Below are 27,419 nucleotides of genomic sequence, written 5' to 3'. Positions count from 1 at the left end.
AAGAGGGACGGAATTCCTCCTCCTCCTCCTCCTCCTCCTCCTCCTCGCTCCCACTCTCCATGGCGTGCAGCAGTTCCAGGCCAGGAATCAAAGGGATCCCTTAACCCGCTGGGCAACCAGGGAACTCCTGAGTTCTTCTCTCTGACTCGGCTCTGCTTACCGCCGCTTGTTTAAATCATGAGAGTGAGGACACTCGCTCTTGATCCCCAGCCCAGTCAGGGTCGGATTTTCAAACTCATCAGGAGAAAGCAGGGGAGGAGGAAGTGATCTGGGGTCAGGACTCTTCTATCAATTCAGTCGCATCCAAGTGAGAATGAAACAGTTGGAAGCGATGGCGTTTTGGAGGCGAGAGGACCCTCCGACGGGTGTGTGTGGGAAAATTAATATCCAACCCATATATAAACAGGAAGAATCGGGCCAACAAAAATCCAACATACACAAATGTTTTTCGGATTTTTTTTTCCTGTTTGTAACTTGTCCGTATTAAAAATGGGGTGAATTAATTCATGATGCCTAGACGCTACCCTTGAAAAAACATGGAACCAAAGCCTCATTTACGGTTCTGCAAATTAAGCACATGAATGGCCTTCTATAGTTACTACTCTGGGAGAAAGAAAAAAAAAAACAAAACAGCCCCAAGTGACTGAAACCTGTTGGCATTTTCCCTTGTAAAAGTGGCACATTTTATCATTTCTGCTTCTTTTCGTGTACATCAGCAGCTCATCTCTAAACCATATGTTACTGAGTAGAAATTCATCAAGAATTTAGATATGCCGTAATGCTAATTAGTCCCTGCCTAGGGTCTGACGTTGGGGTAAAAATGAGCTGAGAGACGGTTATGTTTGTTCCTTTTGAGTTGAGTTTTTGTTTTTGTTTTTTTGTCCTTTTGCCTTTTGTAGGGCTGCTCCCACAGCACATGGAGGTTCCCAGGCTAGGGGTCCAACCAGAGCTGTAGCCACCAGCCTACGCCAGAACCACACCAACACAGGATTCGAACCGCGTCTGCAACCTACACCACAGCTCACGGCAACGCTGGATCCTTAACCCACTGAGCAAGGCCAGGGATCGAACCTGCAACCTCCTGGTTCCTAGTCAGATTCCCCTGCGCCACGATGGGAACTCCATGAGCTGGGTTTTTATGAAAAGTTAAGCATGAGTGTATTCCATCAAAACCAGCTATGATACTGAGTAGTAACAGAATGATTTTCTTCTAAGGAAGTGGATAATCTTTCATAAGGATTTTCTCTTTTCTCCTTTGTTTTGTTAGTCCGTATTCCTGTAAATGTGGCAGGAAAAACACAACCCAAGTTTCGGGCTCTCACCTTTGAGGCCCCCACTGGAGACAGAAGGACGAGTCTCTCCAGGCAGCACCCCCACTCCCGCCCTGCACCCCTCCCCGCACCCCTCCCCAGGAACCGACGTGCCTTTCAGAGACGCCTGTGTGTCCATTTCAGCTGCGCAGCTCCCAGTGTTTTTAATACTTTACAAAGACCTTCGGACTACCCAGAGTATTTTTCTATGACGTGGGATGAATTAGGACTTACATGCTGTGGAAGTTTCTGGGAACATGTAACATGCGGCTGGTTTAGCCAAGAGCCTGCTGTGAGCACAGCTCCTCTGGAGGTTTTTTCTCACTCGGGGCGGTGTCTCCGACCCACGGGGTTACAGAGAGACGAGCAAAGCCCCATCGAGATCTCATGACAGTTCCATCAAGAGTGCAGGATGAGCGAACCGAGGATCCAGAAAGGACATCCCGAAACGGGTTCATCAAACCTGATCAAGCAGCGGAGGCTCTGGTCTGCGTGATCTGAGGATTCCAGGCCGGAAGAAGACCTGGGAATCCTGTTAGTAAAAGGCTCTGACGCGAAGGACCTGGGGCCACGTGGCTCTACGCCTTGCTCTCTGGTCTCCCCTGGAGCTCCGTCGGCACCCGGGGTCGCAGGCACCTTCAGCCTTGTTCCATCAGTAAGAACAAATCCGCTCTATGGGTTCCAGGTGCTTGGATTTCTAACATTGAATTTGAGGTGATTCAGGACCACTTCGGTCCTCCTTTCCCGGCCACCTGGAGCCACAAACTCAGTTTCTGATGGGTGAACCCATGGATTAGGATCTCACAGGTCTTAGGATTTGAATCATAAAGGGATATTTATCTTCTGTTTGTGAGTTCTGTCCTGTGATGGGGCCCATGGTCAGGAGTGAAAAAGATGGACGGACCCCATTCGATCCTGACACTTTTAACTTGTCTTGGGAAGAAGCTTACATTTTAATTTAACAGAAGGGTTGATGCTACCCATGCTTAAAAGAATTAGCAGAAGCTTTGTAAATGCCTTTGTAGGTACTAATAAGGGATTTGATCTTTCTTTTTTTGATACTGAGACTTTTTTTTTTTTTGGTCTATTTTTTTTTAGGGCTGCACCCATGGCACATGGAGGTTCCCAGGCTGGGCGTCAAATCGGAGCTGCAGGTGCCAGCCTATGCCACAGCCACAGCAATGCAGGATCCGAGCTGAGTCTGTGACGGACACCACAGCTCATGGCATCGCCGGATCCTTTACCTACTGAGGAAGGCCAGGGATCGAACCCACATCCTCATGGATCCTAGTTGGGTTCACTACCACCGAGCCACAATGGGAACGCTATTACTGAGACTTTTGAAATGTGGAGTTTAAGTACACATATGCCGTCTTTATGATGGTCTGTGTTCTACATTTGTTACGCTTTCAGCTTCAGTGTGTATCTGATGAATTGGTTTGGGTGGACACGCAAAATGGGAACCAAAGGAAAATCTCGCCAGTGAGGAAGAAAATCTCTATGTGAACACGTGGCAATGTATGCGGTGTACATGCTCATCATAAAGTACGTTCTCGGCCCTTAAAGCACATCGGGATGGAGTGTGAACGCTTTATTTTTCAATGAAATAAACACAGTTCTTTGAGGACGCGGGGCTGCATCCAGCCTCCCTCCACACTCACTTGCGTTCTGCTTCCTTTGCATTTGTCTTTGCTGTGGAATGATGGTTGTTTGTTGATACTGTCACCTTTGAATTGTATTTTGAGGTGACATGTGGGGTTCTGACCACAATAAAAAAATGCACATGGTCAAGAGAAACCGATTTTCATCCTTTCTCTTCCTTTTGAACCTGAGTGACTGTAAAAACGATTGCCATGTGAATGAAGAGAGTGCCGCATACGTGGGCAGCCAGCTACGGGCGGAAAGGAGGGGGCTGCCTTCGCCGTGTGTTCACGCTGCCTTGCCAGGCTCTTGGTACCATCCCTAGACTCACATGGGACCCAGAGTAACACGCAGCCTCCTGGCTGGTCTTGTTTCTGTTTTGTTTTGTTCTTTTCTTTTTTTAATTAAAGTGTAGTTGATTTACAATGTTGTGCCAATTTGTGCTGTCCAGCGAAGTGATCCAGTCATGCATATTCTTATTCTCAGAGTATCTTCCATCAGCTTCTATCCCAAGAGACTGGATATAGTTCCCAGGGCTATACAGCAGGACCTCATTGCTTATCCATTCGAAATGGAACTCCCCGTCCATCCCACTCCCTCCCTGTCTCGTGTTATTACACTACTGCTGCCCACTTCCCTTCTCCGTAATGACTCTCTGCCCAGTGTTCCCTGTGCTGGGCTCAAGTGAAGTCATCAGTGACAGATTTCACCCCCAAGAATAGCCTTTGTTCTCACAGTCCCCCATCTATGTTTCAGCTTTAAAATCTATCACCCCTGTGCCTGGAATAAAAACATTTAAGCTGTGTGTCAAGGCATCTTCCGGCGAAAAGTAAATATAAGGGTGACTTACTGATCCTACAGGCTTCCTAGTTCTCTATGCTTCTGAAAAAGAACCAGATCGCTCAAGTCTTGAAGAGTGACCTCGTTTAAAATGGGCAGAATGAATGAGGAAATGACAACGATGAAAATCAAAACGTTAAAGGAAGTACAGTTTATTTTCAACAAGTGTCATAGCTGCATTGCCTTATTATTAGAGAATCCAGCAGTCCATGGGCAGGAAAAAGTTATCCACAACAATACACACACACAAAAATGTGCCAGTAGATGGTAGCTAAGGACAGTGCCTCATTTAGATTAGTGTCAATTATTTCTGAGCTGAATTCCCTGCGCAAGGTCCAGCTTCCAGATCCCTTGAGACTTCCCGCTGTTTCCCATCGAATTAATTACTTCTCATTATTTCCTCAATCCAAGTAACAAACCTTGAAACACGGACATACACACCAGGCTTATTGGGGAGCGCACAGCCAAGACCCCAAGAAGTGACTCCTTGTAAAATGTATTTGTCCTTCTCAAAGCACACCAGAGGCCCTCCGCTGTCACCCTGTAGAGGGAGGAGAAAAGCCATGAAGGATTAAGCTTGCATCCTTTTCATGATGGGATAGCATCCTTCCTCCCCACATGCCCGTTTTCCCACTCTTTGAACACTCCTTTCCAGTCGAAAGGGGACCTAGTGACGTAATGCTCGAACATCTGCTGCGCTTAGTCCACGTGGCAAAGTCTATTCAACAAAACCAGACCATTTGGTGTTTCCAGGGGTGGGGGAGGGGAATCCCTCAGGAAAACCGTACTCATCCGTCCAAAGCCTTGGGGTTTCTTTTAGGGAGAGCGGAGGTGGAAAAGAGGTGCAGGGGGTCTCCGTCTTACGCCGACCTCCCTTCCCTACTGGAAAGGCCATGTCCCGGCGTCCTGGTCCCACCCGCTGGTGCCCTCCCAGAGGCAGGTGCGCGGGCTGTGGCCCTTACAGCCCATCTGGAAGGCAAGGCCCAAGAAACCTCCTTAGAGGATCCGAATCAGCTTTCGGAGACACACCTAAAAGGTTTCTGGGTGACATCCAGACAGTAGCCCTCCATTGACACCGTTGCCTTTTAGGGGCTGCGATGTCTCAGGGGCCAAAAGAGGCCCCCACGAGACGGACTTGGCTCCCTTTAGTCTCTTCCTACCTGGCAGCTGTCGGTGCCTCCAGCCAGGTGCCCCGCACACAGCTCGTTGGGGCTGACCCTCCCGTTCAGATACTCTTGGCGATTACACACTTTGTTCTCAATCACGGGCAGCCGGGCTTCCTTGAGGAAGCCTTCGCCGTACGTGCCTGTATTTAAAACAGTTTAGAGGCATGCTTACTGGATTGAATTCATGTTCAAATGAAACTTCCAGGATAACAGAGCAGCAGTGACAGATCTCTTGTTTGTCCGTGAGGGTGGATAAAGCAAGGATTCAGTTCCCAATACTACTAGAATTCTTCTCTTTTTTTTGACCCTTGAGTATAAACATTAAGATTTCATGTTCCCAAGACCTAGACTTATTTAATCTGGGCTGAGGTTTGTTTGTGTTGCCATTTTTTGGTTTTCGGGGTTTTTTTCCTAACACTAAAGAAATTTATTTTTGGAGTTCCCGCTGTGGTACTGTGGGATCAGCGGCATCTCTGGAACACCAGGATGCAAGTTCGATCCCTGGCCTGGCACAATGGGTTAAGGATTTGTTGTTGCTGCAGCTGCAGCATAGGTCAAAACTTCAGCTCAGATCTGACCCCTGGCCCAGAAACTCCATATGGCCAGGGCAGCCAAAAAAGAAAAAAAAAAAAAAAAGGAAATTTATTTTTCATATATAAAGAGGGATTGAGGAGTTACTGCTGTGGTGCAGCAAGTGAGGGATCTGATGGCTCAGGTAGCTGCTGGTGCAGGTTTGATCCCCGGCCCAGGGAACCATAGGCTGCAGGTGAGGCCTAAATCAATCAATCAATCAATCAATAGGAGGGATTTAGAAATGCTGGCGCTGCTATTTTTGTGTCTTCTCTTTCAGGATTTTTAAATGCTTCTTCTACTACTTATATTGCACATCTTTTTCATACAACATTATAGCATAAGGACTTTCATAATGCTATGATCTTTATCATGAACATTGGGGGGGTGACCACTTCGCAGGCTTGGTTTCCTTCTGGGTTGGGGCAAGGGTTCTGTAAACAGCGGTGATGTCACAGCATTGTGAAGGGACTCAAGGCCACAGCACTGTCCTGTGCAGAACAGGTCAAGAGTCATTTTCCATTTTAGATTTTTTTTTACCACAACATAAAAAGAAGCAGCGGAACTGTCATTTACTGAGATCCTTCTCAGGCACCACTCATGATGTGTGCAGGCCCTTTAATCCTGACAATAGCCCGATGACCTAGGCACGTGTGACATTCCTATCGTACAGTGAGGACACGGAGGCTGAGGGAGGGTGTGTATTTGGCCCAAGATCACCCAGAGCAAGTAAGTGGGAGAACTGGGATTTGAACTTGGGTCTGCAATGATTGTTCAAATTCTTCACCACCAGGCTCATTGGCTCCTACAGCTGCTCTCAACCCATCATGTCTTTGTTGATACAGTTTATTCATATTCCTTAGTATTTTCTTAAGTCTGAAGTCCCAGAGATTATATAGACACATTTATGGCTCTCAATAGCATTGCCAACTGTTTTCTAAAAGGGTGTAACCGTGTCAAATGCCACTGGGGGGAAAAATCGCCACGCAACACCCTTCTGAGTACGTGGTTTCTACTATTTTAAAAATATTTCTTAATGTAAACGGCAGAGCGCGTCCTTCATTCATTTCCTCGTCTACTTTTCTTTTCCAATTAGGGACAGTGAACATTCATCTATGCATTTATTTCACTCACTGTATTTCTTTCGTGTGTGAGGAAAAACTGCTTTTCCACTTTGGCAAATGGAAACAGAACCCTTGCAAAATCACAAGGAGAAATGATGTCTTCCAGATGGACACACCCAGATAGGTCTCAGTATGCTTTTCACAAATAATCCAGTTTTCCGATTTTGCAAGCCCAGCTTTCACGGGTCTTGCAAAATGTTTGTCTTGCCAGCATGGAACGGCCAAGAAAGAAGGTAGCATTTCTCCTCCAGAGACTTTGCGTGAACTTGCGTTTGGAAAACTTACCCTCCACCTGGAGGTGGCAGCAGCACTAAGAGGAAAGGAGGGACTTGTCCCAGCGCTGGCTGCTTAGAGCCCCTGGGAGGACGGTCCTGGCCACAGAAGCACTGGCTGACAGGTGTGTTACTTGAATTGAGTGGCTAGGAGGAGGGAGCAGCCTTTCTCGAAGTTGGTTTTTGTTTTCGCTTTTGTTTTTTGCTGAAAAGTAGTTTATTCAAGTATCTGGTTCTTAAATCTGCTTTCTGAGCAAAGGAGACAATATGATGATAGGGACAAATCCATTCATGGAGGGGACGTCCTTGTGGTCTGTGCAGTGGTGCTGCCACCCCGTGGCCACAGTGGAGATGGCATTTCTAAGGGCCTCAGGTGCCCCAGGTAACCTAGGGATGTGGTGGAGGGGAGGAAGAAGCAGGTCCCTGAAAGTGGCCAGCGATTGCTGATGAAGGGCTGACCTGAACGACCGCCTCGACATCAGCACTCCCTTGCTTTGGAAGAGGGAAGTCAGGGAACGTCTAGAGACTGAAGGGGAGAATTGTGACCTCACAAAGGCAGGCCGAGGACCTTGATTTGATGGCATTATTGTGACGTACAGAAACTTGATAAACAGACTTGACTCCTATTTTGTGACTCCTGGTCCAATGAATATATTGAGAATCATTTTCTCAGTTAGACATTCAGATGAGGCCTGGAGAGCCGGGGGCGCCTGCTGCAGGCTGGTGTTCAGAGACGTGTGGGTGGCCGGTGAGACCGACGAAAGAGTGAATGGGCTTGGGGGCATCTGGCAGGCCTGGGTTTCATCAGGGCTCAGCTACACATGGGCTTTGTGATGTCTGCTGATGATAGTGATAGCAGTGGCGGGGGGGGTTGATCATGATGGTGATGGTGGTGAAGACGATGGTGATGTTGGTGATGATGGGGATGATGGTGGAGATGATGGTGGTGATGGTGGTGATGATGATGGTGGTGATGGTGGTGGTGATGGTGGTGGTGGTGATGGTGGTGATGATGGTGATGATGATGGTGGTGATGGTGAGGATGATGATGGTGGTGATGATGGTGAGGATGATGATGGTGATGATGATGGTGGTGATGGTGGTGGTGATGGTGGTGGTGATGGTGAGGGTGATGATGGTGATGGTTGGTGGGGGTGGATGGATGGTGGTGGGGTGATGATGGTGGTGGGGTGATGATGGTGGTGGGGTGATGATGGTGGTGTGATGTTGAAGATGATGGTGATGGTGGTGATGATGTGGTGAAGATGATGGTGGTGATGATGGTGGTGATGATGGTGATGATGGGAATGGTGGTGATGATGGTGGTGATGATGGTGATGGTGGTGATGATGGTGATGATGTGATGATGGTGGTGATGATGGTGGTGATGATGGGGATGATGATGGTGATGACGGGAATGGTGGTGATGATGGTGGTGATGATGGTGATGATGGGAATGGTGGTGATGATGGTGGTGATGATGGTGATGGTGGTGATGATGGTGATGATGTGATGATGGTGGTGATGATGGTGGGTGATGATGGGGATGATGATGGTGATGCTGGGAATGGTGGGTGATGATGGTGGTGGATGATGGTGATGGTGGTGATGATGGTTGATGATGTGATGATGGCGGTGATGATGGTGGTGATGGTGGTGGTGATGATGGGGATGATGGTGGAGATGGTGGTGGTGGTGGTGGGGATGATGGTGGTGATGATGTTGGTGATGATGGGGATGATGGTGGTGATGTGGTGGTGATGATGTGATGATGGTGGTGATGGTGGTGATGATGGTGGTGATGATGGTGATGATGATGGTGGTGATGGTGAGGATGATGATGGTGGTGATGATGGTGAGGATGATGATGGTGGTGATGATGGTGGTGATGGTGGTGGTGATGGTGGTGGTGATGATGGTGATGGTGGTGGGGTGATGATGGTGGTGGGGTGATGATGGTGGTGGGGTGATGATGGTGGTGTGATGTTGAAGATGATGGTGATGGTGGTGATGATGTGGTGAAGATGATGGTGGTGATGATGGTGGTGATGATGGTGATGATGGGATGATGGTGGTGATGATGGTGGTGATGATGGTGATGGTGGTGATGATGGTGATGATGTGATGATGGTGGTGATGATGGTGGTGATGGTGGTGGTGATGATGGGGATGATGGTGGTGATGATGGTGATGATGATGGTGGTGATGGTGGTGGTGATGATGGTGATGATGATGGTGGTGATGGTGGTGGTGATGATGGTGGTGGTGGTGGTGGTGATGGTGAGGATGATGATGGTGATGGTGGTGGGGGTGATGATGGTGGTGGGGTGATGATAGTGGTGGTGGTGATGATGGTGGTGTGATGTTGAAGACGATGGTGATGGTGGTGATGATGTGGTGAAGATGGTGGTGGTGATGATGGTGGTGTGATGTTGAAGACGATGGGGATGATGGTGATGATGTTGGTGATGATGGGGATGATGGTGGTGATGATGGTGATGATGGTGGTGATGGTGGTGGTGACGATGGTGGTGATGATGGGGATGATGGTGGTGATGATGGTGATGATGATGGTGGTGATGGTGGTGGTGACGATGGTGGTGATGATGGGGATGATGGTGGAGATGGTGGTGGTGGTGGGGATGATGGTGGTGATGATGTTGGTGATGATGGGGATGATGGTGGTGATGATGGTGATGATGATGGTGGTGATGATGGTGGTGATGATGGTGGTGATGATGGGGATGATGGTGGAGATGGTGGTGGTGGTGGGGATGATGGTGGTGATGATGTTGGTGATGATGGGGATGATGGTGGTGATGATGGTGATGATGATGGTGGTGATGATGGTGGTGATGATGGTGGTGATGATGGGGATGATGGTGGAGATGATGGTGGTGGTGGTGGGGATGGTGGTGGTGGTGGTCACAGAAGAAGCACAGGAGCTGCTAAAATATCATCTCCGCAGCACTGAGCCCTTCCTAGGCATTATCTTCATCCTCACAATGACCTTATAGGGTGGTACAGATGAGGAAACTGAGGCATGGAGAGGGTAAATGATTTCCTAACATCCCATGGAAGAGGCCAGGGCGAGGACTCACACCCAGAGCTGTATAATTTTAAGTCCATGCTTTAATCAGTTAGATATTGTGGAGAACATCTGTTGGTTTTCTGGCTACGGAGAAGCCTTTCACCCCACCTCTCATCGTCCTGTGGAAGGATTCCTGCCCCACCTCACTGCCCCACCTGGGTGGGAGTGGGCATCTCTGAGGAGGGGACACAGGTCTGAGCATCGGGGATAGGTTGACAGCATGCACATGACCCATCGCGCCTATCAGAGCCAGGCAGGCTATTGCGGGCAGGCGCCTAAAGGAGCAGCCCCGTACTCCTCCCGCCCAGTGATGAGCAGGAGGGCAGCCATTGCGCCATCAGAGCTGCTTTGGTCAAAAAAGGTGCCCACCTCCTGGAGGGAGAAGGACTGGGCCAGGGCCATCATATGAGCCAGCAGACTTGGCAGCTCACTAAGAATCTCCCCTTTATGCCTTGGATTTGCAGCCACTTGCAGAGGGTTGCACGGGAGCACGTGCGCGCTGCCATTAACAGGCCTCAGCATCCCCTTCCGCACACGCGCCCACTGTCCCCAGCACGGCCCTGCAGCCCATTTTCCAGCTGAGGAACAGGTGCAAGAAGAGTTTGTGCCCTTTCTTCGGATCTGGAGCTAAGAAGTAGGAGCTGGGACTTGGACTCAGGTCTGTCTGCCCCCCTGCCCCCCACCACGACCAAGGGTTCCGCTACTGCCCTGCACCTTCTCTGAGCCGGGATCCCTCTTTGCAAGAGCGGAACGAAAATATCCAACTCTCGGGGTCTTGTGGCATTTACATTTTTTATAATACAAGACCTCGGCACATCCACAGTGACCCTTCCTTTGCCAAGTGTCCCCCTCCTGCCCCTCAAGGCTCACAGATTCCACCTGCAGAAAGGGGACCCGGGACATCCAAGAGGCCAGGTTTTAAACATGGTAGGAAAAGGGCAACGAGAAGGAAGATAATCTTAAAATGATCGAGACCAGTCGTTTCTTTTTTAAAGTCCGAAAACCTTTCTTCAAGTGAAAGCTTATGCCGAAGACTACCAGGGAGACAGCAATGGGAATACACTGATTTTTTTTTTGTCTTTTGTCTTTTTTTGTTGTTGTTGTTGTTGTTGCTATTTCTTGGGCCGCTCCCGCGGCATATGGAGGTTCCCAGGCTAGGGGTCGAGTTCCCAGGCTAGGGGTCGAATTGGAGCTGTAGCCACCGGCCTACGCCAGAGCCACAGCAACGCGGGATCCGAGCCGCGTCTGCAACCTACACCACAGCTCACGGCAACGCCGGATCATTAACCCACTGAGCAAGGGCAGGGACCGAACCCGCAACCTCATGGTTCCTAGTCGGATTCGTTAACCACTGCGCCACGACGGGAACTCCGGAATACACTGATTTTACAGGTGATGGCTCAGAAGCCGAACGGTACAAAGAGGTAAGGTGACCCGACTGGTCTGCCCAGCTAGTGGCAGAGTCAGAATGATTTTCCAGGGCTTCTCCCTCCCACTCCGAGGCCTCACCAACACCTCTGAGAAAGTGAGGCAGAGATCTAGTACATTCTACACTGTTGCTAGTCTGAAGGAAATAATAATGACGATAAAGATATGATGCAGGGCAAACCGCAAAGGGGAGGAGGGATTCCCCAACAGAGGTCAGGCGCTGATACGGGGTCCTGCACAAATGTTTCCTCTCCCCCCCTCCCCCCCATCGGCCAAGGCCAAAGACCAGCCTAGAACTGGGATCTTTCCTTCTTCCCCTCAGCTGTCCTTCTGCCCCAACTGGATTCTGTGCGATCAACGTGCTGTGAAAAATAATCCAACACCCTTAATTCTTGGGCTTGTGTGAAAACCCTCCTTACCTGGCAACACAACGCTAACATCGAATTTATGGGTTAAGAGTCTCCAAGGAACACTAGCCCTCCCTCTGTCCATGTCCCCTGATGACTCATTATGGAGACAGAGGCAGGTGCCCAGAGCCTGTAGGGGGTGGACCTCATTCACTGATAGAAATTGGTGCAAAAGCAGGTTTTCTCCTGCAGGCTGCAGGTCAAACGCAGCCCCTCGTGGGAATCACGGAGCTTGGCTTACCTTTGGTTTCTCCCCAGCCAGTGATGTAACACGCTGTCCTGTCGGCGACCACATAGTTCGGGGCTGGCAGACAAGCCGGGATTACCTTGTCAGTGATGATGGCAGGGCTGAAAGGACAACACCACATGTTCCATTTGACTGCCCTGCTCGTCCGTGACGTCTGCCATTTATCCGCTGGCCACCACAAGAAGATGCCACCTGTCCCAAAGCCCTGGACCCCTCCAAGCTGGTTATTTCCTGGCTTTGCTTTTCACCCTCAGGACTGCCTGTCGAATCTTATGAACCAAACAAATAGAATGTGTTGTTAGCAAGACGCCAGGTGTGGACAAGAAACTAGAGGTGGGGGCAGGGACGACAGAGACTTTTCACGTCGATGCCGGCCCTGTGGACATTTTCTATCAGGCACACGCTTCTAGAGCAAGTTAAGAGAGTGTCCATCAGTAGGTGGCCTGCCCGGCAGACATACAATCACAGGGCTTTCATTATAGCAAGTGCCTTGTGTCGCCACAAGCAAGCTGCTCCATCTTTGGGTCCTCAGATCCCTCACCCATAAATGTTACAGCAGCATGGCTCTAAGAATCCGGTATCACGCTAGGCACCCAATGAAAGATGATGGAAAGGAAGCACCTGGCATAAGCAAAGTAGCCTTGTTTTCAAAGACCCTTCACGTGCCTTCGAATTCCAGGGAATCAAGCCTTAGAACCTCGATTTTTAGGCTTGATTGTTTTTAGTAAGTTCAAGCAGAAAAACCATCGGAGGTGAAAAAATGCCCTATTTTGATGAAGAGTCATCACGCCTCCGACTCTGAAGCAGACACATCCTCTTGGAGGCTGGGAGCAGAACAGACCCAGCCCCTCACATGGAGTGACCCACTGATGTCACATCGTAGGGACCCCTATGAAATGCCAGCGCCTCAGACTCTTGGGGTGTGGGGGACCCAAAAGCTCATATGTATCAGTCCAGCAGAGAACACATCCGGGACCCCAAGTTTACTAAATTATTATTGGTTTTTTGTTTTTGTTTTTGTTGTTTGCTTTTTAGGGCCACACCTGCAACACATAGAAGTTCTCAGGCTGGGGCCGGAAATGGAGTTGCAGCTGCCAGCCTACACCACAGCCACAGCAACGCCAGATTCGAGCCACATCTGCTACCTACACAGCAGCTCATGGCAACGCTGGATCCTTAACCCACTGAGCAAGGCCAGGGATCAAACCCGCATCCTCATGGACACTCGTCGGGTTCATTTCCACTGAGCCACGATTGGAACTCCATTAAATTATTTGTTCAAGGATCAGAGCTTCCTGATGGCCCCAGAGGCCATGGAAGAAAGAGAAGAATCAGTTATTCTTTTAGGCTCAGCCCTTTCTTCCCTTTCTAGAGTGTGTCCAAACCCCCCAGGGAGGCACTCCTGCGTTTACTGACCCAGAAAATGTGTGAAGTGTTTCTGACTAGACCCAGCAGGCCCCACTCAGACGCCTGACCGCTGGCCTTGCGCTGGCCTGGCCATCCCCAGCCCCATCCCCGCCACCCCAGTGTTACGTGGAATCCACCAGGCACAGCTACTGAGCTCTGTGCACCCTGCCGACTCTCCCAACTGCGCCTCTTCTCAAAATAGCTGTCTGTTTACTTAGCTGTCTCTGCTGGGACCTGTTTCCAAATACTGCTAACTTTAAGTGACATAAACAAATTCATCATTTTTTGTCAGGCTTCATCAAACACCATTGCAAGAGGATACAGAAAAGCCAAGCGGAAAAGGAAGGATTTGCACCTGTGAGTGTGTGTGTGTGTTCACACGGCCTTCTCCAAGTGCTTTGAAACACATGATCTCAAATGATTCCCCATGTACATTATTACGCTGAAAAGGGAATCAACCTGGAATAACTGAATAATCCTCTGATTATGAACAGCTATTAGCAGACGGGGGAGCGTGAAGGGAGAGCATTTGAGGGGTGACTCTACCTCAGGTTTGAACTTGCTCTTTGTCCACATGGGGAAACTGAGTCACGGTCCCTTTGTCATGACGATGATGACGGCTAGGACGAGGCAGGGAGGGCAGAGGCCAGGCGAAGGTCAACACTCTTCCCAAAGCCCAAAGCCTTGGGGGCCCTAGACAGTGCCACCCCTCCCCGCCCCCCATTCTGTTGTGGCCCCTAAAACCCAGCCTTGAGCAAATGTTCTCACAGCTCGGAGGGTGGAAGCCAGAGGCAAACAGTACCTGCTCAGCTTGAGCAAGGCTATGTCCGCAGGAGAGGGCCCCCTGAACAGCTTGGACACGTCTATTTCCTGAACACCTTCAAGGCGGTACTCTTCGTGTGCACCCAAAATGACCCTGTATGATGAAGGACTTGAGGACCTAGAGAAGACAATGACATTAGGAGCAAAATAGAGGCCAGCCCTTCGTCGGGGCCCTTGGGAGCCATAAACCTTGTATCTTTTCCCCGCTCTGCTATCTCTAATCAGAAATCGCTGTATGGCAAGAAACAAAAGTCCCAGTTTACCTGAACCTGTCCACTCTGGAACATTCTCGGGGCTGCTCTGGGCCTGCCCACAGAGGAAGAATGAAACAAGGGCCAAAGGCAGCACAGGGACAGACACCCTTGTCAGGGGACTGGGGACTTGGACCCCTCTCCTGGTGAAGGACCCGTCCTGCCACGGATCCTGCAACCTGCCAGAACGGGGTCAGTCTGCTTGGTTTCTCTAAAAACACCCTCTCCTCTCTAGTGGCCCTGACAGTTGTGCCTCAGGCTCCTTCACATCCATTCCCTGGTCCCCAGTGTCACTGCCATGGAAGGAAGGAAGGAGGGAAGGAGGGGGGAGGGAGAAAGACGACAGGAGTGGAGGAGAGAGGAGGGAAGGGCGGGAGGGGAGAAGACAAGGAAACGGAAGGAGAGAGGCGAGAGGCGGCAGGAAGCCTTTAAGACAAGTGAGTCTCAGCATCAGTTTTCCCCTAAACATACTTTTCCAGGCAGTGCTTAGCAGTCAGCACCCACTCCGGGGATATTAAAGTGCCTCCGCAGAAGTGCCGTCCGTACCTAGAAGGAAAATGTGCCAGAATTTTAGCTCAAATCTGATGATTTAGTCTACAGGAAGCCAGAGAGAAGTGTTCACTCCACTTTGATACCGCTAAGGTCCCAAGGGACAAAGCTACCAGCGCATCACAGGGGTGGGAGGAGCTTCACGGGGCGGGCTCTGCAGGTCACCCACTCTACTCTGGGAGGTGGCTGGAGAGTGCTGTCCCCCGGGGAGCAAACCCCCATGGCTCCCACGTCCGTGGTTTTCACCCTTTGGCCCTGGACTCCAGCTCCTTGAAGTCTCCTTCTTTTTGACAAGATCTAGGCAAGACCCAATGAGTCGTTCTTCCAGGAGTATGAGGTTCTGAATGGCCACAACTCACAGGCATCAGCTAATTTACCTAAGAAAGTTCGCTTTGGGGAAGTCCCCTAAATCATTACCACTTAGGCACCAGGTAGCTCATAAAATATTTGTGAGCCGCTCAGAGCCCATCATAATGAAAAGGGCACCAGTAGTAAGTGAATGGTGGCGAGCAGGGCAAGGGTCAATCAGGAAAGAGCCCACCGCGCAGCTTGGGGATGAGGGGATATGAAATACGTGAAAGGCGAAGGGTCTGTAGAGGAAGGAGTTAGTAAATGACAAGGCAAAGAAAAGAGAAGCCAACACCACCGCAGAACGAAATACCCTGGAACCAAGTTTATCCACAGCATCTCTCAAGGAAAGATGGAGGCGCGATGGTGAGCGCAAGCGCACTGGTGCAGGACTGCGGCGAGGCAGCAATACCCACAGGCAGATTAGCCTGTTTCTCGCCCCTGCTTTAAAGGAGGCCCCGGAAAACGGACTTATTAAAAGACGAATGCCGCTGCAATGGGGCCGGTAGGATGCGGACTGATGGCTCTTACTTTGTGGCGACCCTGAGCTGCCCTGAGGCAGATGTGTTTGCGAAGGGGGTGGACACCCTTTGATTAAATACGGTAATTCACCAAACTAAAGAGAGAGAGACTCTGTATCTGGGATGTAATTTTGTCTCTACCCCTCAGGGGTCTCGTTTCTAAAAATATCCCTTTCTCTTTGTTTTGCAAAGCGGCAGTGGGCATCTCTAGAGACCCTCGAGGCATCTTTGCTACTTTTCCAGCAATATTGGATCGTAGGGTAAATTACCACATCTACACGTTTTGATGACAGCTGCTCGGGTCAAGGAAAAAGTTCTAACTCGGACTGTTTTCAAGCTAAAGAACATAGCACAGAGGTAACGACGACAACAAAAAGCAGGCCCGCAGATGCAGAGAACAAACTGGTGGTTTCCAGTGGGGAGAGGGAAGGGGCAGGGGCAGGATAGCGGTGCGGGAGCAAGAGGTGCAAACTGATTGGTATAAAATAAGCTACAAAGGGAGTTCCCGTGGTGGCTCAGTGGGTAATGAATCGACTAGGAACCATGAGGTTGCGGGTTTGATCCCTGGCCTTGATCAGTGGGTTAAGGATCCAGCGTTGCCTTGAGCTGTAGTGTGGGTCACAGATGTGGCTCGGATCCCGCGTTGCTGTGGCTCTGGCGTAGGCTGGTGGCTACAGCTCCGATTCGACCCCTAGCCTGAGAACCTCCATATGCCGCGGGAGTGGCCCAAGAAATGTCAAGAAAACAAAAAATAAAATAAAATAAGCTACAAAGATATGTTTTATAACACGGGGAATACAGTTGATATTTTATAATAACTATAAATGGAGTATATATAACCTTTAAAAACGGTGAATCACTATACTGCACACCTGTAACTTTTACTGCACGGCAACTATACTTCAATTTTAAAAAGAACATAGAAAAAGGTTTTTTATTTCTATCATTTGCCTTCCTCCTGAAGAGAACTTAGAGGCAGTTACACATACAAAGCTGTGTGGATTTAGCGCGGTTGTAGAAAGGGTTTGCAGGGCTTACAGAGAAGATGGAACAAATTGTTTCTGGAAAGGCTGTTACCTGGATCGAAGGCTAATTTGCCAGGGCCAGGAGTGTGCGATGGACACGCATCCACCTACCACCCTCGCAGGACACTTCTTTGGCTCCACCTTGGGCTTCCCGCAATCAAATGAAGAGGTTACTGGGGCAAAAGGGGGGAAAATTTGCATCTGAAGACGTGAACAAGAGCCACTCATGAGAAAGTCACAGCTCACAGCAAAAGCACTGAATTTCTGACATCTCAAGCCCTGAACTAAATTGTAAAATTACAAGTATCTTTTGAAAGACTTTTTCTAAGTTTCAAAAGTGGTGGTAGGTAAGACAGAACTCTTTTCTTTCAAGAAAATACAAGTACTAAAAAAAAAAAAAAAAAAGAACCCAATGCAGTGTTTGTGAGGACGTGGGTTCGATCCCTGGACTCAATCAGTGGGTTAAGGATCTGGCATTGCCATGAGCTGTGGTGTAGGTCACAGACATGGCTCAGAGCCTGCATTGCTGTGGCTGTGGTGTAGGCTGGCAGCTACAGCTCGGATTGGACCCCTAGCCTGGGAACTACCATATGCTGCGGGTGTGGCGTAAAAAGAAAAATTAAAATGAAATGAAATGAAATAAATAAATAAAATTAGGTGTAAAGTGGGCATCTTTCAATTTCTGAAGTAAATATTAAAGAGAAAAACTATACAAAAACTATACTTAGTAAAACTGAGAAGCGGAATATTGGGCTGAACAGAATACAGCTCTGATTTCAAATTGTTTTACTTAATGCTATTGCTTGTGCAATTTGCAAGGTGCCATTTGTTTCAATAACACAGAAAATTTACACAAATTTTTCAGGTGTGCTGCTTAAAGAAGTTTACATGTAGCCTAAAAAGTTAATCAAGGTACTTTTTCATTTTAAAGATAAGTTTTCCATGTGAATTACAAATAATGTCAAGTTTGGAAATTTTAAGAAAAATGATTGTTAGGAAATTTCTCTCTTAAATAAAGGAAACCCAAAAATTCTCAGACAATGAGCAATAAACATTTTTTTTTGAAAAGAGAGAAAACAGAGTTCCCGTTGGGGCTCAGCAGTGGAAGCAAATCTGACTAGTATCCCTGAGGACATGGGTTCGATTCCTGGCCTCGCTCAGTGGGTTAAGGATCCGGTGTTGCCGTGAGCTGTGATGTAGATTGCAGACATGGCTCGGATCCTGCATTGCTGTGGCTGTGGTGTAGGCAGGCAGCTGCAGCTCCAGTTCGACCCCTAGAATGGGAACCTCCTCATGCCGTGGGTGAGGCCCTAAAAAGACAAAAAAGACAAAAAAAAAAGAGAGAGAGAGAGAGAGAAAGAAAATGAAAATAACGTAGGAAAAAAAAAGTCCTACTTCAAAGAGCTATCTCATTCTGAAAAATCTGAATGAAGTTAGCCCAAACCATAGAAGCACCCACATACCCAAACCCCCTTAACTTGGGACAGTCCCCCTTTGAAGCACTGACCTGACATATTGGAGGAATTATGATTTGAGATTGCATTCATTTATTTACCCAAATATGTATTCAAATATATATCATGCCTGGGGCATGCCAGGCTTTGCTCTGAACGCTAGATAGAAGGACGTAGCTGGGGTCTGTCATCTTTGTATTCTAATGGATGGGAATGTGAGCTGTGACACTGGGAAGTTCAGCAGAGGCCCCAGAGATGTTCCGGGGAGGTAGGAGACAAACTTCAGGGCGCAGACATCAAAGGAAATAGCCTCTTCTGCCGTTGCGGCATCCTCGCCCGAGTCGGGGAGCTCTATGAACCTGACGGAAAAGAATCAGGTTCGTAGAGACGGAAGAAAGAAGAAGGGATAGAAAAAGGATTTTTCCAGCAGACTGTGGGGTCCCCCATTCCATCACGATGTGGGCATGTGATCAGATCACTTGCTCTGATCTGCAAACCTCTTTCCTGCACGGGGGTGGAGGACGGAGGGGGTCCCAGGCTCGACTCACACTTGAGAAGCCTAGAGGGCCAGTGGTGGCCGAGGGCTGCACTTGGGATGCACTGCTCTTCCAAGGGAATCAGAGGTGCACGAGTCCCAGCCACAGCCATGGACGGCAGCTATAAACTCCCCCTAAGTCCAGAGAGCACAGTTACAACAACCAGCAGAATCCTCTGTCACCCGGTCACTCCTTCCTCCCGGCTGTCCCAGAGTGGCCCCAAAGCAGACCCTGACAGTGTGGCTCCCATGCTCTTAAGCCCTTCCCCAAACAGCCTCCCAAACCTCCAGATGTGGACCCGAGCGGCCTTGTAGCCGCACCGTCTCCCCTCCGGCCTGTCCCTCTGAGTGGCAGACACAAGCGCATGCCACCAAACCACCAAAGAAGTCCAGGCTGATTCCAGGGAACCAGATCCTGTCTGCAAAGGTGGCTCAGCAAACAGTAAAATAAGGCCCGAACCAGAGTGGTTCCGTTGCTCTCCAGACCTACCGAGGACTTGTTATCCCAGACTTTTCAGAACCAAAACCAACTCCCCTTCCCCTGATCCAAGCCTCTCACTCCCTAGAAAAGTCTCAGAGAAACGAGGAAAGAACACAGACAAACTTTCTCTCTCTCTTTTTTTCTCTTTCGGCCACACCCGTGGCACACAGAAGTTCCCAGGCCAGGGATCAAATCCGAGCTGAAGCTGCGACCTACCCCACAGATGCCGTGGCACAGTGGGAACTCCAGACAAGCTTTCCCAAAGTTATCTGGCTGATGCATGGCCAATGAATAGTCATTTTAGGATAAAAGGAAGTCGGGGCTTAGTAAAGAGCCCCGTTACTTTTCATCGAATTCTTAGGATGATAATTTACAGGTTTACAATGCACCTCATATGTGGAGCTGTTTCCTGCTGTTTGTCGTTTCTTTCTTACTTCTCAGCTGCTAAAGGAGAAGACTTCAGATCGGGGTGACTATCAGTTTGTTTTTCATGCATCCCCCAGCAGCCATCAGCGCGTTCGGTGGAGCTGTCCAAAGTCTGATTAGATTGCTGCTAAGCTTCCTCTTCTGGAGGATTTTGTACGTATTGTATTCAAAACATCGAAGGAAAGGGGGGCGGTGCCTAACCAATGAGGCCCCGCGTAGCACAGATTCTAGAGGCCCATGATGAAGAGCGCACTCTGGGGAGAGGGCACCCTCTCTGGCCCCAAAGCACTCAGCCCGAGCTGAGGCTTGCTGATCCATTTTAAGGGGATGATAACTGCCCTTCTTTGGAAGAAGGCCACTTACCACACTGAGGGACGTCGCAGTAGTCAAAGAGCTTTTGTGGGTTTGTGGTGTAGCACCAGGGACCGTTGTCGTCGCCGTCAGGGTTACGGCAGTACTGCAAAAAGAGGCAGGTGTGCAGGGGGTGGTACACACGGGGCAGAAGAGGGCAGAGAAGGGACCACGAGGACAGGCGCTTATCCCACTGTTGTTTTTGGACCATGGAAGGTCAGGTTCCTTTGGAAGGGAGGGGGCAAAGTTAGTTTTTAGGATGCTTGTGGAGCCTCTGATGCATAGCATGGAATGGGTCATGTCTCCTTGCCCACAAGGCGCTCCAGCCATGCGGCCGCTCTCCCGGAGGAAGGGCGAAGACCCTCAGGGGGTTTGATAATTTTATTTTATTTTTTTAGGGCCACATTTGCAGCAGTTCCCGGTCTAGGGGTAGAATCGGCGCTGCAGCTGCCGACCTACAGCAACGCCGGATCCAAGACGTGTCTGTGACCTACACCACAGCTCAGCACAACGCCGGATCCTTAACCCACTGAGTGAGGCCAGGGATCGAACCCGCATCCTTGTGGATACTAGTCAGGTTCATTACCGCTGAGTCATGATGGGAACTCCGAGGTAGAGATAATATAAACGGTCCTCCCCACCAGGGACCATTCCTGCCCGTGGGGACCTCCGAGACCCAGCCGGAGAGGACGTGGGTGACATCTTGTCCGTGTTCACTTCAGCCTTCCATTCATGATGCTTGTTGGCTGTGGCTTTGGAATGGCTTCTTCCCCTGGCCCGGGACGACGTCTTCCTTTCCCTCTACACGCCCACCCCCCGAGGAAAGCACCCCCAGAGCGTGTGAGACTAGGGGAAACCCTAGCAGAGTCCGAAGGGCCCGTGCAGTTGTTTTCTAGAAACATCCAACCAAAATGTTAGGAAGCTCATCTTTGATCACCAGAACCTAGAGAAGGCACACTGGAAACTGGAAACAGCACCCGATAATGAACTCAGGCAGGAAATGTCCCAGAGGGAAGTGACAAGAAGCGTGGAGCTTTGCCAGGCTCCCTGGCCGTCCCACCCCGAGGCTGGTCAGATTAGGCTTGGGCCCTGAAACCTCGCCCCGGTCCCCAAGCTCAGCCGGGCTGCCTTTCTCTAACAGAGGATCGATGCCGTTGGCCAAAACCGTTCAACAAAAGGCAAAAGAGAGTCCGAGTCACGGTGACTTACATTTTTCTCCAGACCTGCCCGTGGATTTGTCTCTGGAGTGAAGATGCTGTGTCTGTGGGGCTCCTGGGCAGCCCACTCCTGGCAGGGGATGCCAGCCACCGTGGTGGCCCTCTTGCCCCGGTACCTTTTCCCATTCCCGAACATGCAGTCTGGCGGGGAGAGACACGGGGTCACTAGGACTGCACAGACCTGGGTGACAAGGAACACAAGCCGCAGTGCGAGGTCTCTCTATTAGAGACAAGGCTGCGGTCGCATCCCTCGGGGCACAGGTGCCCTGCAGACATTGATGCCGCTGTGAACAAGGTAGCCGGGAGCGCCCCTGGCTCAGAAGTCATGACAAGCCAAGATGTTAGAAGGGGAGCTTTGGCCACGACACGAAGCTCATCAGTTGGATAACAAGCTGAGGGGTGACACCAATGTCACGATGAACCGTTAGATGGCTCCTCAGCACCTCCCTCTCCACACGCATGGAGAAAAAGAGGGAAGGTTGAAAAGGATTTTTTTTTTTTTTAGGGCCGTGTATGGAAGTTCCCAGGCTACGGGTCTCATTGGAGGTACAGCTGCCAGCCTACATCACAGCCACAGCAACGCTGGATCCTCAACCTGCTGAGCAAGGTGAAGGATCTAAGCCGCATCTGCATGGATACTAGCTGGATTCTTAACTCCCTGAGCCACAATGGGAACTCTGAAAAGGACTTTATAAAAACATTCTATTTCAGCCAGAGCTGTGCGATGAGCTCACTCCTTCTGGGTGAAAGGGATAATGAAGCAATGACTAGGAGGCCTCTTGTGGCCCCGTGGGTTAAGGATCTGGCACTGTCACTGCAGTAGCTCAGGTCATGGCTGTGCTGAGGGTTTAATCCCGGGCCCAAAGAACTTTCATACACTGAGGGCACAGCCAAAAAGAGAGAGAGAGAGAGAGAGAGAGAGGTCCCTTCCCCAAGCTCATCCCTCATCTCGAGCCCTTCAGAGACTTTGATGTGTGGCTTATGGGGACCAGTGCACAGCACCCTGATGGCCCCTGAGAAAATCCAAAACGTCAAAGCTAGGCCAGCGGACTTCGTGGCCAAGGAGCAGGGTTGTGCTGGGCAGTCCATGCTCCCGTGTTTGCCAGGACCAGGGAGCATGAGTCCCCAAAGGAGGGGCATCTCATGGAAGGACCACATGAGGCCAGGTCAGGTCAAATCAGGAGGCACACCCAGCTGTGCCCAGCGCCCAAAGTCTCACCCAGAAGGTGGGGGGAGAGGTGAGCTTGGCCTGTGTGTACAGCAGGTGCGCAGGAGCACGGGAGGGGACCGTAGGTGACGTTCTCCAGCATCTCGGAGGAGGCCCGCCCGCCTCCAGAAGGACAGGGGTCTCTACTTGAAACCGAGTTCTCACTGAGGTCCCTTCTGTCTGGAGGATTTGGGATCACCCAAACGTGGTCAGAGCAGCCGGGGGACCCCTGGGCTTTCAGGCTGGGGCAGGGGGCACATCAGCCCTTCTGTCCCCTCCCCCTGCAGTGATACGGCGCCCTTCCAGCCATTTCTATTCCTCCATGCGAACGACTGAGACGTGCTTTTCTGGAATGTTCCATTTCAGCCAGTGCCACCATCACCCACCTTTCAATCCACCCAGGCTCAAAACTGTATCCATCCCTCACAGCCCATTAGCTTTCAAGTCCTAAAAAAACCCTCCCACCCCATTACACCAGCAATAACAGCTCAGGGTCCCCGAGGGGACCCGCTGGGGCGACCTTCCCTGTCACAGACTCAGCTAGCACCCCAGGTCCCTACAGCAACGCAGCTTCTGCATCCATAAGATTTTCACCATCTCTCATCCCCCAGCACCCGAGGATACCGACGTCCGGCCAGACTTCTCACCTTCCGAAAGATCCTCTACACTGGGAACCTGCACAATAGCTGGAAAGTTTGTGACCTGCTCTTCTGTCTCTGAGCATTTCTTCAGGTTGCAGTACTCCCATCTCACTCTTGGATCGGTGGTGTAGCACCAAGGGCTTTTATCAGCGTCTGGGTTCCTGCAGTAGTTCATTGTCAAGCCACTGTAAATTGCACAACAGTACAGGTCAGGAGAAGCGAGCATACCTGCGGGACACCCCAGCACCCTTGAATTATGTAAAACAGAGTGACTGAAAATTTTCCATGAAGGGACAAATATACCAATTATTATTATAACATCACAAAAGCACACGTGGTCCTCAACTTCTAAAGAACTGGGTGAGTTTTAAAAAATAGGTTATAATTTTTATTTTAAAAACCCCTAAAATGGGGAGTTCCCCTGTGGCTCAGTGAGTTAAGGACCTGGTGTTGCTGCCATTGCGGCCCCGTAAGAATCCCTGGCCCAGGAACGTCCACATATTGCAGGGTGAGGCCCAAAACAAAAATGAACAATCAAAACCCCCCAAACTCAACAGTGATACATAAATGTATAAAAGGAAGTATCAAAATATCTTCCTTTCCTGTTAAATACATTCCCCGTGGATAATCAGTATGGATTTTTTTTTTTTTTTGGCTTTTTTCAGGGCCGCAACTGAGGCATATGGAAGTTCCCAGGCTAGGGGTCGAATCAGAGCTTCAGCGGGCGGCCTACACCACAGCCACAGCCACGTGGGATCCGAGCCGTGTCTGTGACCTACACCACAGCTCACAGCAATGCTGGATCCTTAGCCTGCTGAGTGAGGCCAGGGATCGAACCTGCATCCTCATCATTCCTATTTGGGTTCGTTAACCACTGAGCCACGAAGGGAACTCCCCCAATATGGATTTTGAAGCATGTATTTTATATTTTTTTCTAGGCACATACAAATGTATTTATATGTCTGGATTTCTCTCTGTGTGTGAGTACGTAGGGCTATGTGAGTTGGAACTAAAACCTATGTCCCCGAGGAAGAAAAGACGCACAAGATGATGGCGCTCCCAGGGCAGCCCTTTTAATCTCTTTACTCATATTGTAGCTATAATGCTGCACAGTTACAGTGAAAACAAAAAGTCATAATATTACTGTCAATATCCTAGGTAGATTGAGGGAGTTGGGGCATCGCAGGCTTGTGGAAGCCTTCCTGGAAAACCAGCTCCCAGCAGGATGAGATTCCTAGAGGGTGCATCGTGGGGCATACAGGGAAGAACGCCACGACCTTCCAGCTGCAGCCACTTGGGGACCAAAGAAAGCCAATGAGATGGAAGGACAGCGGGACCAGAAGGATGGCGGGAGAAGTCTGAGGGCTGAGTCAGAATCAACCAGGTATGAGCAGAGCTGATGAGGAGTCCAGGCTTCTTGGGTGACTTGGACCCCAGAACTTTGGCCCAGCCTCTTACAATTCTCATTTCTAGAATCCTCTTTCTGGTTTAGACCCATGACCTGTGGCTATCTGAGCTCATTTGAAGAGCACGACATGTGTATTAAGGAAATCCAGCACGGCATCTGTGGGTGCTGTAGACAAGCCACAGTCTCAGGCCCAGGCCCACAATTCAAGCATGCCAGCTGGTGGGCAGATTTCCGAGTAACCCAAGAAGCTTATCATACGAAACAGGGTCCTGCTCTCTATTTTTAAGGGTCGTTTGATGAGTTTTGATGAGCAAACATCCCCGTAAAACCCACACTCCTATTGTGATAGAGAATATTTCCTCCTTGGGTGATGCTAAATCCATCTCTGCCACCCACCCCGAGGCAAGTACTATTGATCTCTTTAAATTACTTTTGCCGTTTCCTGAACGTCATATAAATGGACTCGTACAAGTATATTCCCTTTTGTGTGTGACTTCTTTCCCTAGTAAAGTGAGCGTTATCCATGCTATTTGAGAGTATCAGTAGCTCGTTCCTTTTTCTCACTGAATAGTATTCCATTGTAAGATTATCTCATCAATTATTTATTCATATTCTTTTTGATGGCCATTAAAGGGGGCTCAAGTTTGGGGCTATTATGAATAAAGCTACTGAGGACTCTCTGGTAGATCTTTTTGTGGACTTACATTTTCATTTCCCTTGGGTGAATATTCATGAGTAGAATTGCAGGTGTGTAGGCAGATGCTCATTGTATTGTACTGTATTGTATTGTATTGTATTTTTATTGGAGTACAGTTGGTTTACAGTTCTGTGTCACTTTTTGCTAGATCATTTAATTTTATAAGAAAACACTGGACTGGAGTTCCCGTCGTGGCTCAGTGGTTAACGAATCTGACTAGGAACCATGAGGTTACGGGTTCAATCCCTGGCCTTGCTCAGTGGGTTAAGGATCTGGAGTTGCCATGAGCTGTGGTGTAGGCTGCAGACGAGGCTCGGATCTGGCGTTGCTGTGGCTCTGGCGTAGGCCGACAGCTGCAGCTCCGATTCAACCCCTAGCCTGGGAACCTCCATATCCCTAGGGAGTGCTCTAGATAAGGCAGAAAGACAAACAAACAAACAAATAAAACAAAACAAAAAAAACCACTGGACTAATTTCCAAAGGGGTTGCCCCATTTTACACACCTGCTATCAGGGACGAGAACTGCAGCTGTTTCCTATCCTTGGCACCACTCGTTAGTTTGTCTTTTAATAACTGCCATGGCCATTGGGGATTTTGGTGCTATCTCACTGTGGTTAGAATTCTTATTACTGTGATAGGTAAAATGTTGAGCTTTTTTCAGGTGCTTATTGACCATTGGCATATCTTTCCCTGTAGAACGGCTATTAAAATCTTTTGCCAATTTTTGTTAGTTTGTCTGTCTTCTTACTGGTGAGGGGGAAGGATGTTTTTGTACCCCAGATACAAGCCATTTATCAGAAAGATGCATGGAGAGTCTTTTTCTCCCAGTCTGTGATTTGTCTATTTATTTTTTCAACAATGTTCTTGGTGAATAGAAGTTTTCATTTTATTAAAGTCCAAATTAAAATTCTTTTCTTTTATAGCATTTTATGAGTCCTATCCAAAAATTGGTCGCCTTCCATAAGGTTGTGAAAATAATCTCTTATGTTTTTTCCTAGAAGCTTTATATTTCAGCTTAACTTTTAGCTTTTACCTTCAGGTCTAAGAGCTTTCTCAAGAGAATTTGAGTTGGGAGGTTTGGGTTTCTTCCCCTCTAAGGACACTCAGCTGGTTCCAGAACAATTTGGGGGGAAATGTCCTTTTCCTATTGAATTGCTTTGTCATCTGTATTGAAAATCGATTGACCGTACACATATGGGTTTGTTTCCAGACTCTCCCGTTTTCTAGTTTTATATCTTCTTCCTAGTATCACCGATTCCTGAATTCTGTTGTGATTCCCTTTCTGACTTATGGGTTATTTAATTTTTCATGATTATATCTCATTTAATTCTGTTGGGTCAGAAGACACCTGTATATTATTTTAATCCTTTTAGATGTACTGAGACTTATTTCAAGGCCAAGCATATAGTATACCTTGGTGACTGCTCCATGTACTTGAATGCACTTCTGCAGTTAGGCTTAGTGTTATATCGGTTCATGCTTTTCTCTAAAATGTCTATATTCTCTCTGAATTTTTTGTCTGCTTGTCCTACTGTATTGTTTGGGAAGAATTTATAACTATGCTGAGAGAGAAGTGAGAAAATCTCCAACTATAATGGGGACTTATGTATTTCTCTCTTTAGTTCTGTCAGTTTTTGCTTCATACACCTGACCTGTTTTTAGGGTCAACACATTTAGTATTGTCAACACTTTTTACTTCTAAAATGGACTTTTTTTTTCTTTTGTCTTTTTAGGGCCACACCCATGGCATATGGAGGTTCCCAGGCTAGATGTCTAATCAGAGCTATTGCTGCTGGCCTACGCCAGAGTCACAGCAACGCCAGATCCGAGCCGTGTCTGCAACCTACACCACAGCTCATGGCAGCGCCAGATCCTTAACCCACTGAGTGAGGCCAGGGATCAAACCCACAACCTCGTGGTTCCTAGTCAGATTCGTTTCCGCTGTGCCACAACGGGAACTCCTAAAATGGACTTTTTATCTCT

At 49.0% G+C, this 27,419-nt stretch overlaps 2 protein-coding genes across 2 annotated transcripts in view; one reads left to right on the top strand and one right to left on the bottom strand.

Moving 5' to 3' along the window:
- SLC22A3 (solute carrier family 22 member 3) overlaps positions 1–3,107 on the top strand; it is a 97,833-nt gene extending 94,726 nt beyond the window's left edge. Inside the window, 1 exon segment of the mRNA XM_047769795.1 lies at positions 1,268–3,107. Within this exon segment, the coding sequence (XP_047625751.1) occupies positions 1,268–1,328 (61 nt within the window). The 3' untranslated portion in view covers positions 1,329–3,107.
- Positions 3,108–3,927: 820 nt separating this feature from the next.
- The window catches only part of PLG (plasminogen), a 44,587-nt gene continuing 21,095 nt past the window's right edge, over positions 3,928–27,419 (bottom strand). Inside the window, exons 10-18 of the mRNA XM_047769794.1 lie at positions 23,338–23,516; positions 21,476–21,624; positions 20,279–20,372; positions 17,072–17,192; positions 15,048–15,122; positions 14,306–14,443; positions 12,091–12,197; positions 4,952–5,097; positions 3,928–4,332 (exon numbers count right to left, since the gene is read on the bottom strand). Coding sequence (XP_047625750.1) covers positions 4,171–4,332; positions 4,952–5,097; positions 12,091–12,197; positions 14,306–14,443; positions 15,048–15,122; positions 17,072–17,192; positions 20,279–20,372; positions 21,476–21,624; positions 23,338–23,516 — 1,171 coding nt within the window. The 3' untranslated portion in view covers positions 3,928–4,170. The remainder of the gene's footprint in view (positions 4,333–4,951; positions 5,098–12,090; positions 12,198–14,305; positions 14,444–15,047; positions 15,123–17,071; positions 17,193–20,278; positions 20,373–21,475; positions 21,625–23,337; positions 23,517–27,419) is intronic.

The sequence above is a fragment of the Phacochoerus africanus genome, chromosome 2 (genome assembly GCF_016906955.1).
Source record: "Phacochoerus africanus isolate WHEZ1 chromosome 2, ROS_Pafr_v1, whole genome shotgun sequence".
NCBI classification, from domain to species: domain Eukaryota; kingdom Metazoa; phylum Chordata; class Mammalia; order Artiodactyla; family Suidae; genus Phacochoerus; species Phacochoerus africanus.
Note: the sequence above shows the minus strand (reverse complement) of the source record. Positions and strands in the feature narration are given on the sequence as shown.